This window comes from Sycon ciliatum, chromosome 8 (genome assembly GCF_964019385.1).
Source record: "Sycon ciliatum chromosome 8, ocSycCili1.1, whole genome shotgun sequence".
In the NCBI taxonomy this organism is placed as follows: Eukaryota; Metazoa; Porifera; class Calcarea; order Leucosolenida; family Sycettidae; genus Sycon; species Sycon ciliatum.
Genome location: NC_088650.1, coordinates 4,537,356 through 4,547,985, shown reverse-complemented (window position 1 = coordinate 4,547,985; position 10,630 = coordinate 4,537,356). Strand labels below are relative to the sequence as shown.

Below are 10,630 nucleotides of genomic sequence, written 5' to 3'. Positions count from 1 at the left end.
TTTTGTGCCTGTAGTGGGTATGCTAGATACGTAAAGAATATCTCTTGAGTACGAGGGTGATACCGGCGAATATCATTCCCGACTGCGAAGCAGAAGGGATTGATATGAGGGTACGGTATCACCCGAGCTACGAGGGTGATATTCTACTTATCACATATGACCCTACGAACCTAACACGTACGACCGTCATATCCTGCTTATCACATGCTACATGTGTACATCGAGTCCATAAACATAAACATGATACTACAATTGTACATGTAGTACTACCCACTACTGTACATGTAGTAGATTTGATCCTGTGAACTGAATAGGACATCACATTGTGTGGAGACCCTCTCCGATGCCACACCCATTCACCCCCGTCTGACACATCATTCGCGGGACAGAAATATTCAAAGCTTCGAATTGTTTTAATTGAAGTCTAAGCAGAAGTAAAAGGACATCAATGTAAAAGAGTCCCAGGAAATAGAGATAGAAGAGAAGATGATGAAAATGAAGCAATATACTGCACTGTATCTGAGAATTAGCGCTGCTCACAGGCTTTGACATCATGAACGTGGATGTGAACAGCGCCTGCAAAGTTTCCGGAGAAGATGAACTTTGCGCTGTTCTCCGAAGTGACACATGATGAGGCTGGCGAGGCTGGTGGTACTTGTGGCCTTTCCAAGGCTTCCAATTCAGCCGGAGTTGACTCCTGCAGAGCTTTATCAACCTCCGCATCGAGCAGGCGAGCTGTAGCAATCTTATCTTGCTCGCTAGGGGTCAAGTAAGCTGTTAGGCGCTTGTATTTCTGAACCCCTGAGACAGAAGTGTTGTTGTTGTTGTTGTTGTAGAAGTTTATTTAACGTCGCACCACAAACAGGCGATTTCGCCTCCTTTGATACATGTGGACGACAGAAGGAATGAGAGAGAGGGGGGGGGGCAGAAGTATGGAGAGAGGAAGGGTAGAAATAAATAAGCAATCAACCTCAGGGCTACACCAAAGCAAAAACGGAATGGGAACATACTATATACAAAATAGCTTCATACATATAATTATTGCAAAACACGTTTACTATTCTTCAGTCCGCTATACCATAGAAACACACTAGCCGAAAAGCATTTAAACGGAGCCATGATGCGCTTTTAGCAGGGCACAGAACTGAAGGTGGCTGGGCTCGGAACGGAGATCAGGCGGGAGCTGGTTCCACAGGACTGCGCCGATGAACTGCATGGTCGCTCGACCCGCAGGACCGGGCCAAAATGGTACTCGAACGAGGTGATGTGCTGCTCCCCGAGTGCGGTCACCAGTAACTCTCACGAAGAAGCTGGTGAAGAGGGAGCTAGCTCGGGAGAACAGACAACGACGGACAAAGATGAGGAGCTTAATGTTAAACATGTCCTCCAGGGTGGTGAGGCGGAGCTGCTCAAAGATCGGGCTCGTGCGCGACCACGGTGGCAGACCGAAGAAGCCGCGGATAGCGCACTTCGTTAGACGTGTGAGGGGCTCCATGTTGCCAATTTGAAGTGACGGATAAAAGGCGTTGGAAGCGTACGACAACCTACCCTGGATCATCGACCTGTAAAACAGGATCTTTGACGCCAGGGTGAGGCTTCGGCGGCTCCGCCACAGCGCACCTACTGACTTCCGCACCTGCTGGATTGTGTGATTGACGTGAGGCTCCCAGGAGAGCTGCCCATCTACCATTACGCCCAGGTACCGCGCTTGTTCCACAACTGCAAGGGCTGCATTCCCACAGCGAATTCGAATGTTATCTGTGTCAGGGGCTGGGCCTCTTGGGGTAATCAACAGAGCTTGCGTTTTCTTTTGGTTCAGCATTAGCCCGGGGTCCTCCAACCACTGCGACAGGCCAGTGATGGCTGTGCTTAGAGAAGAGCACACTTGTTCGCAACTGCCCAAGGCTTCAATACGTGATATGTGATGACGAACCAGACAAGGTAGGTGAGATGCTCGGGGTTGTTTTTCCAGTCTTTATGTCTGTAGATTTTGTCTTTGTCTTCGTCGGAGATTGGTGGCTTGTGTAGAATCGGGGTTGCCAGGTCGTCGCGCTTCATCTGCTTCAAATAGCAATCGAGGACTTGGTTGGCTTCGGTGAATTCTAGATCAGAGTATAGGTTGAATCCGTTGCTCCCAAAAATGGCAACTTTGTCCGGTATACCCTTTCCTTGGTTATGTACATACAATTATCCCTTCACTGTGCATAGTTCGAAGCTCCCCCTCCCTCCCCCCCCCCCCACACACACAATGGTTGCCTCTTTGCTTTGTCATACCACAACCATTCAACGGGGTGAACCCCTCGATAGGCGATTTGCCTTTGAGTCATCCTAATCAAGTTCTTATTATTAGTATAATGTTACGCTTGAGGTCTTGTAGCTGGCGGTGAATAGCACTGCGGAATTGCAGCAAACTGTTCTTGGAGTACGAAAGCTTGTTGATCTGCCTGATTTCCACATACGCATGCTTTAGGATTGAGGAAAGGTTGGTAGCTGAGATGGTTTTCAGATCACATTTTTCTATAGACTGTACACCAAACATCCGAGACACGTTGGTGGCTCGCTTCGTGTTGGTTGAAACACGGCTTTCTCGGATTCTGTCGATCTCATCCTCCGACACTTGCACAAATCGTTGAGACGTTTCTTCTACAATACTTGGCTCGGATGTTACACGTTTTTCCGTGGTGGTCTTCTCCAGTACTTCGCCATTCGACAAAGTTGCAGTTGCGGTTGATGGTAAAGAAAAATCAGACACTTCGGCTAGTTCGCTGGGTGATAAAAATTGAAATGATTTGCAGCAGCGGCAGCCTCTAAAAGCTCTTGATCTTCCAAGTCACCTTCACAAACGCCCAAATCAAAGTTAGCCTTTTTTCTCACGGGGACACGATAAGGACAAGCTTTAGAAGAAGAATGGTAAGTTTCTGTTTGTGCTTACCCTCGAACTTGTCATTCTTCATGGTAGGTCAACTTGGGTGCGTACTATAGATGGAATTGCATATGTACGAAATTCATTGTTGTCACTAGCCCCTCCACATAGACCCCCTCCCACAATCCCAAGGCAGCTGGCCGAAGGAGGGCCGGGGCCCGGGGGGGGGGGGGGGGGGGGGGCTGGCGACGGCAGTGAAATCCCAAATATGCAGTTTCAGCTACAGTACGCATTCGAGTATGCGAGTACCAATGGTACTGTACTAGGTACGCAGCCGGGTGTGATATGGAGCAGCAGGGGTGATATCGGCCTATATCACCCGCCAAGGAAGGGCAGTGATTGGCCCATTCCTAGGAAACGGTCACCTGATATATGATAAACTGTCACCGTGCTGGGATGTGTTGGAGTTCACTTCAGAGTTCGAACATACGCAATTCGTACGGGTACTCCCACGTTCGCAGGTCAAGTGAGGTACAGAATCTGAAGGTTAAGAACTAGAGTTACTGTTAGTACGACTTGAACTTTCAGGCTCTCTGCCCGCCCTTACTTTACACTCTCGTGCTTCATGACCCGTTGTGCCACAGCGCCAGCACGTCTGGGTCTGCCCCCTGTGCCACACCCGCAACTTTCTCTTCCCAACGGTCACACACGACGGTACGGGTTTAGACAGTACTTTAGGCACCCAAGATGGTAGAGGTCGTATCTGTTCACGGGGGAGACAGATGAATCCCGGGACATACCACCCTGGGGCCTAATAAATTACAACTCCGAGGAGAGGGCAACTTTGTCTAATTGTTGTTGTTTATTTCAGAACAAAGAGGAAGAAATGTTTCATGCGCATGCGTATATCTGGTGAGGGAGCTGACGTCATGCAGCGAGGTCGCTACAGTACTCCCCCACCAGAGAACAAGCGGAGCGCAGAGAACGACAGAGAAAAAAAACCAGGAAATAGAAAGAGCGCTGCATGTGGCGTACCCAATGTTTGTTAACGAGGCTAACAAAGGCCGAAACAGAGGGAAAAATGCAGGAAGCGAAAAGAGATTAACATGTCAGAGGTGGATTAACGTTACAGAGGTGGAGAGCATGTCAGAGGCAGAAAGAGAGAGAAAAAACTGTATGCAAACTGTGAAGGCAGAGGCAAAGACGCGCAGTAATCAGTTGCGGGAAAATTGCCGATGAACAGTCCATGTAGCCGTGTATCAATGTGGCGAGGCGGCGACTGGGTAGTCGGCAGCCAATCCAGGTACGGAACATGACAGCAATACAATTGTGTAGTAGTAGCAGCAGTGCTGGCTCCACGACTGGGGAGGCTTTGCGGGTGGGAGGGGGCCAAGCTCCAGCTTGTGGCCGGCGCACACTGGACGGTGGTTGGATGGTGGTTGCTCCACAGCTGCTCCAAGTCCAGGCGGTGAGGTGCGGATGTTGAGGCTCAAGTTTAATGTCAACAGCCGGTGATTGACAGGCAGCCAGAATGCGGTGCATGCAGGAACGGACTGCGGCGAAAACCAGTGGTGGCTGGCAGGCTGACGGGCGGAAGCAGCATGACGACGGATGGCAGCGGCAGGAGGGCGTAGTCCGCAGCAGCTCCAGGTGTGCCGAGGGCGCGTGGGCGGCGAGAGGCACCACAAATTCCCAAATCCGGAAAGTCAAAATACTAGAATGCTCCGCGAGCGCAGCGTCGGGGGTCACCAATTTAGGCACCCAAGATGGCAGAGGTCGTATCTGTTCACGGGGGAGACAGATGAATCCCGGGTTATCACATATCAGGTGATGGTTTCCATGGATTGAACCAATCAGAGGCCTTCGTAGGCGGGTGATATAGGCCGATATCACCCCGCCTAGCCCATATCACCCCTGCTGCTCTATATCACCCCTGCTGCGTACACCGTACGCATATACTCGAAAGCGTACTATAAATGCACTCCATATTTAGCACTTGATTGTTCCTGCTAGGCCCTACGCTACAGGCCCTACTGCCGCGCCTACCCCCCCCCCCCCCCGCCCCTTTGGCCTTGCTGGCGAAAGCGGTGGGGGGGGGGGGGGGTCTACCAGGTAGGCTCAGTAGAGCCTGAAACATAGGGCTAGAAGGAGCAATCAAAATGCTAAATATGGAATGCAATATAGTACACTTTCGAGGAATTGGAATTTATACTAAAAGTTAGTAAACAAGAATTCCGAGAATAGTACGCCGAAGTTGCAGGAAATACAACATGACCAAGGAAAACACTTACCAAGAATGGAGTCATTGATTCCGTTCCTAGAACAATGAGCCAAGGACCCTCATGGTTTGTGCACACGTACACAGAAAGCACAAATACTTGACAATACTTCTGGATCTGGTCACTTTCGGTATTCTTACCAGTAAGATGGCTAGCTTTGACTTGGGTGCAAGTGATATTGACTTGGAAGATGCAGAAGTTTTGGATGCCGCTTCCAACTACTTCAACTTTTTATCTACAGATGAAATAGCCAACATGTCAGGATTCTCTTTATCATCTACAGCAACTGCGACGTTAGCAACTGGTGAGGTGGTGGAAAAGACCACTACTGAAAAGCGCGTTTCGTCAGAACAGCACAGCAGTGAAGAAAGAGTTAAGCGATTTGTGCAAGTGTCTGAGTCAGATCTGGATAGGATACGTGAAAGTCGTGTTCCCGCAAACACCAAACGAGCTACTAAGAACTGGATGCGTGTTTTTGACACTTGGTGTGTGGAGAACAAGAAAACGTGCGACTTGAAAACAATACAAGCGACTGATCTAGCATCTATCCTGAAGCATGCCTATGTTGAAATCCGTCAAGTCAACAAACAGCCGTATTCTAAGAACAGCTTACTGCAGTTTCGGAGTGCCATTCACCGTGAACTGCAAGAGCTGAAGCGCACCATCAATCTCTATACTGATAGTGAGTTTATCGAGGCTAACCAAGTACTTGATGGCTACCTAAAGCAGTTAAAGAAAGACGGCCTGGTAGCACCAACGCAGCACAAGCCTCCCATCTCCGATAGCGACAAAGAAAAGATCTACAAGCACCTCGGTGACTGGAAGACAAATGCGGATCACCTCACCTACCTTGTCTGGTTCGTCATCACTTACCACTTCTGTCTGCGTGGTTCGGAGATTCAGGCGTATCTAACATCCGACGACCTGGATGTGAAGACCAACGACAAAGGCAAAAGATACATCGCATTAGCCACAGCATTCGCCCAGAAGAACCAGCAAGGCGGCATTAAAGGAAAGGACACGGTGTCTGATGGGATGATAGTGTCCGACTGGCAGGTGGAAGCCGTCCTACTCCTCACTTCAAAGTTGTCTGTGAAGTCCAAGCGACTCTTTCAGATACCACGCAAACATTACCAGCCAGAGGATGCAGAATGGTACACAGGCCAAGTGTTTGGTAAAAACAAAATCGATGGCATGATGAAGAAGATGAGCGAAACAGCGCGACTAAGCCAGATCTACACCAACCACAGTGTGCGCGCCACCGCCATTACGACCTTGGCTAAGCAAAATGTGAGTGCCACTACAATCATGCGTACTTCCGGCCATCGGAATGCCCAAAGCCTAGACTCGTACTTGCAGCCAAGCGAGCATGACAAGATGAAAACTGCTCACCTGTTGGACGTAGACGCCATTGATGAAGCACTGCAGTGCGCGACTCCGGAGGAACTGCAGGCCTTGGAAGAGCCTCAGGCACCTCCCCCGTCAGCTTCTGTCACTACCAGTTCATCCACGGTGACGTCGGAGAATAGCGCAAAATTCATATTCTCTGGCAACTTCAGTGGTGCCGTTCACATACATGTGAACGATGTGAAGGAACTGCGCTGAAGTTGGCTCGTTTCTGCAATGCAGTGTTCCATTTACAATTTACAATACTCCATTTCAATCCACTCTTCTATTTCCACTCCTCTATACTTTTCCTTCCTACCCTTTGCTTTACCTAAGTTCAAACTAAACTCTACTGTGGCAATGTAGTTGTGTAGCAGGAAGAGCATGAAGTACGGTGCACATGGTGTGTAGGGTCATATGGGATAAGAAGACACATGGTGTGTACATGGTGTAGGGTCATATGTGATAAGTAGAATATCACCCTCGTAGCTCGGGTGATACCGTACCCTCATATCAATCCCTTCTGCTTCGCAGTCGGGATTGATATTCGCCGGTATCACCCTCGTACTCATGAGATATTCTTTACACATACCACCCTGGGGCCTAATAAATTACAACTCCGAGGAGAGGGCAACTTTGTCTAATTGTTGTTGTTTATTTCAGAACAAAGAGGAAGAAATGTTTCATGCGCATGCGTATATCTGGTGAGGGAGCTGACGTCATGCAGCGAGGTCGCTACAGTACGATATTGACGTACCTGATTCCTGTCTTGAAGGACGTGCCTTCGAAGCTGATCTTGCCGTGTGATGGCGGACCAATGAGCTTGCCGAAAACCGACAAAGATGCCGAAAGTGGGCCATCAGGCATTCCGACAGGGCAACCAAACACATGGAGCTGAGTGGAGCCCTCGTCGGAGGATGCAGTTCCAACTGCTCACCTCGTATGCAAAGTCCCTTGCTCAAAACCCTCTCGCGCTGAGCTCTACTTGAAAGTGTGACTTGGCACCAACCAGGTTTTCCATGCAGATCAATCTGCTTGACAGACTCTTTCACGTTTAAGTAATTGCGAGACAGTTCCTGCAGTAAAAACTTATCGTCAGAAGGCCAATCTTTCGATACTTTGAAAGAAAACATGGATGGAGCAGGAGCTCCAAAATTTGCTCCTGCCTCCATCGCGTACGTCGATTTTTTTCAGCCTGATGCTGCAGGGAAGGGTCCGATCCGGAGTCCGTCTGCTTACGGAGCGCTTGACCCTACTGGCGAGGCACATGGAAAGATAGGGCCCTTGGGGAAGTCATGCAGTGTTTGAGATTCTCCAAGAGAAGCACCCCGCCCAGCAGCCACCTAATCACCAGGCTTTTGTCCATGTAGACGAACTGCCACCATTGGAGCACGTTGACATCACTGGCGCACACATTGAACAAGTTGCGAGACGGCTGTTGGGCAGTACAGGTCCATGTGGGACAGATTCAGAGCAGTGGCGCTCCTTTCTCCTGCGACACGGCAATGCCAGCGCTCGGCTTCGTGAAGCGGTAGCTGCATCCACCCGCCTTCATGCAAATGAGGTGGTCCCATGGGACAGCATGCGTGCTTTCCTGGCCCGGCGAGGCGTAGCCCTCGACAAGCAGCCGGGGGTTCGCCCCATCGGGATTGGTGAGTGTCGCCAACGGATCGAGGCTAAGGCGATGGCCCTTGCCACTGGTGTTGACGTTCAGCATTTGTGCGGAGCAACCCAACTATGTGCCGGCACAAAGGCCGGCATCGAAGCCGCAGTCCATGCCATGAAGGATGTCTTCGATGATCCCGAAACAGAGTACCTCCTCCTCGTTGATGCCGCTAACGCCTTCAACTCTGTTAGTCGAGCTGCCACCCTATGGAACTGTCGTGTGCTTTGGCCTAGATGTTCACGGTTTCTGTTGAACTCCTATCGTGGTTTTCCAGTCGTTGTGCTCCGTAGGGCCTGCGCCAACTCCATCCACGTCATGCTCAGCTGTGAGGGAACAAAGCAAGGCTGCCCCTTGGCAATGATGATGTGTGCTGTTGATGTGCAACCCCTTGTCAGGAGATCCCCAGATACGCGTTAGCCTTTGGGTAATCCTGAAATAAAGATTATATATTAGGACCCTCGCCAGCCCCAGTAAGAACCGACAGAACTGGTATGCTGATGATTCCTCGTGTGGAGGGAAATTTAAAACGGCGTGTCAGTTCGATGTTCTGCTGGCGGCAGGCCCGGCCTTCGGGTACTTCGCCTGGCCAACCAAGAGTGTTACTGGCACAGTGTTGAGGGAAGTACAAGCAATGCCCTGTCGTTTGGGTGGCCTGGGCCTGGTCAGCCCGATGACTTTGTGCGCCCAGTATGAGTCGTCTGTCGCCATCACAGCATCTCTCTCCCGGGGTATCGTGAATCGTGTTTCTGATATTGGGCATTCTCTGATTGACATCCAGCGGGAGAAGGCGAAGAGGGAGAAGGAAGTGCGTCATAGCCAGGCGGAGTCGGCACGGCGTGTCAGCAATGATGCATCGGACGCCTTGCGAAACACCATTGTCCTCGCCCGTGAACCTGGCGCCTCGAGTTGGCTGACTTGCCGTCCATTGAAAAAGTATGGCTTTTCACTGAGCAAAGCTGAGTTCATGGACGGCTTGTGCCTCCGTTATGGTTGGATGCCGCCGAGGTTACCAATTCATTGCTCTTGTGGACGGGACAATGGTATTGACCATGCCTTGTCATGTCCCCTTGGTGGGTTTACCATTATCCGCCATAATGAGATCCGGGATGTGACAGCCTCTGATACAGGTCTGCTATTGTGGAGGAGCATGCGCGGCTTGATGTAGCGGTCAGTGGTTTGTGGGGCAGTCGTTTTGAGCGTACTTTACTTGATATACGGGTTTTTAATCCTCATGCACGCTCAAATCGATCTGCACCACACACCACTGTCTATCGGCGCCATGAAAAAGAAAAGCGACGATGTTATGAAGAGAGAGTGAGAGAGGTGGAGCATGCGACGTTCATGCCTGTTGTGCTGTCGGCATGTGGTGGCATGGGAAGAGCGGCGACATCACTCTATCGCCGAATTGCGTTATTGAGAGCGGAAAGGAGGAAGGAGCAGTACTCCCACGTAATATCTTACAGCAGATGCCGTCTCTCATTTGCCCTGTTGCGATCATGCATCATGTGTTTGCGGGGTTCACAGGGTCTTTTCCGTGAGCGATCGGTTCGGCATCCGGAGTCTGCTGAGCTGGTTGTTGCTGAGGCCCAGGTTGCTCGCATGTGAGAATCTATAAATTGCAGCAGATTGTTTTTATTATAAATACTGGACATGGATATTGAATTAAACTGTATACATGTACTCAGTGACTTTTTACATTTTCCAGGCTACGTTTTATTATTATTATTATTATTGTAAAGCTTTCCTTTTGATCTTGTCTCTTAAATTGTGTTGCATTGTCAAAAAAAAGAAAAAAAAGTACATGACTGTAAAAAAAAACCCAAAAAAACCAAGAGTGTCCTGGTGGTGAAGCCCGACCTCAAGGGTGAATCCGATGAGATGTTTTCTGATCTGGAGGTTGAGGTTACCCTGTCCAGTCGCTTCCTTGGCAGCTGCATTGGCGACCATGATAGTGTGCAGGCTGACATCGCACGCAAGGTGCAAGTGTGGGTCGACTGCCTGGACCACCTTGGCAACGCGGCTAAGGCTTACCCTCAAGCAGCGTACAGCGCCTTCACTCGGTCTCTGTCCAGTGAATGGACCTACCTCCAGCGTGTTACGCCCGGCTTTGAGGAGGCTTACCTGCCTTTGCGAGATGCCATTCGTCAGGTGTTTACCCCGTCCGTGATTGGCCGAGAGATCCTCGACCGGGAGCACGAGCTGTTCGCCCTTCCTGTCAAGTTTGGTGGCTTAGCCATACCGGATCCAGTGAGCACCTCTGCCCCAGCGTTCGCTACATCTTATGACGCTACTGCCATTGTCCATGACGCAATCAAGACTGGTGGTGGTGTTAACGTGAATGACCACAATGCACATTGTCGCCAGGTGACTCTCAACTCCAGCAAGATCAGAGACGTGCAGTCTGCCCAGATCAGCCTGGAGCTTGTTGCGGGACTC

The 10,630-nt window shown here is 50.3% G+C and overlaps 1 protein-coding gene across 1 annotated transcript; it reads left to right on the top strand.

The window, feature by feature from the left end:
* The first annotated feature begins 5,289 nt into the window (after positions 1-5,289).
* Positions 5,290-6,747, top strand: LOC135823029 (uncharacterized protein KIAA1958-like). The gene has a single exon (XM_065335865.1). The coding sequence runs from the start codon at positions 5,290-5,292 to the stop codon at positions 6,745-6,747; it is 1,458 nt and encodes a 485-aa protein (XP_065191937.1).
* Positions 6,748-10,630: the final 3,883 nt, after the last annotated feature.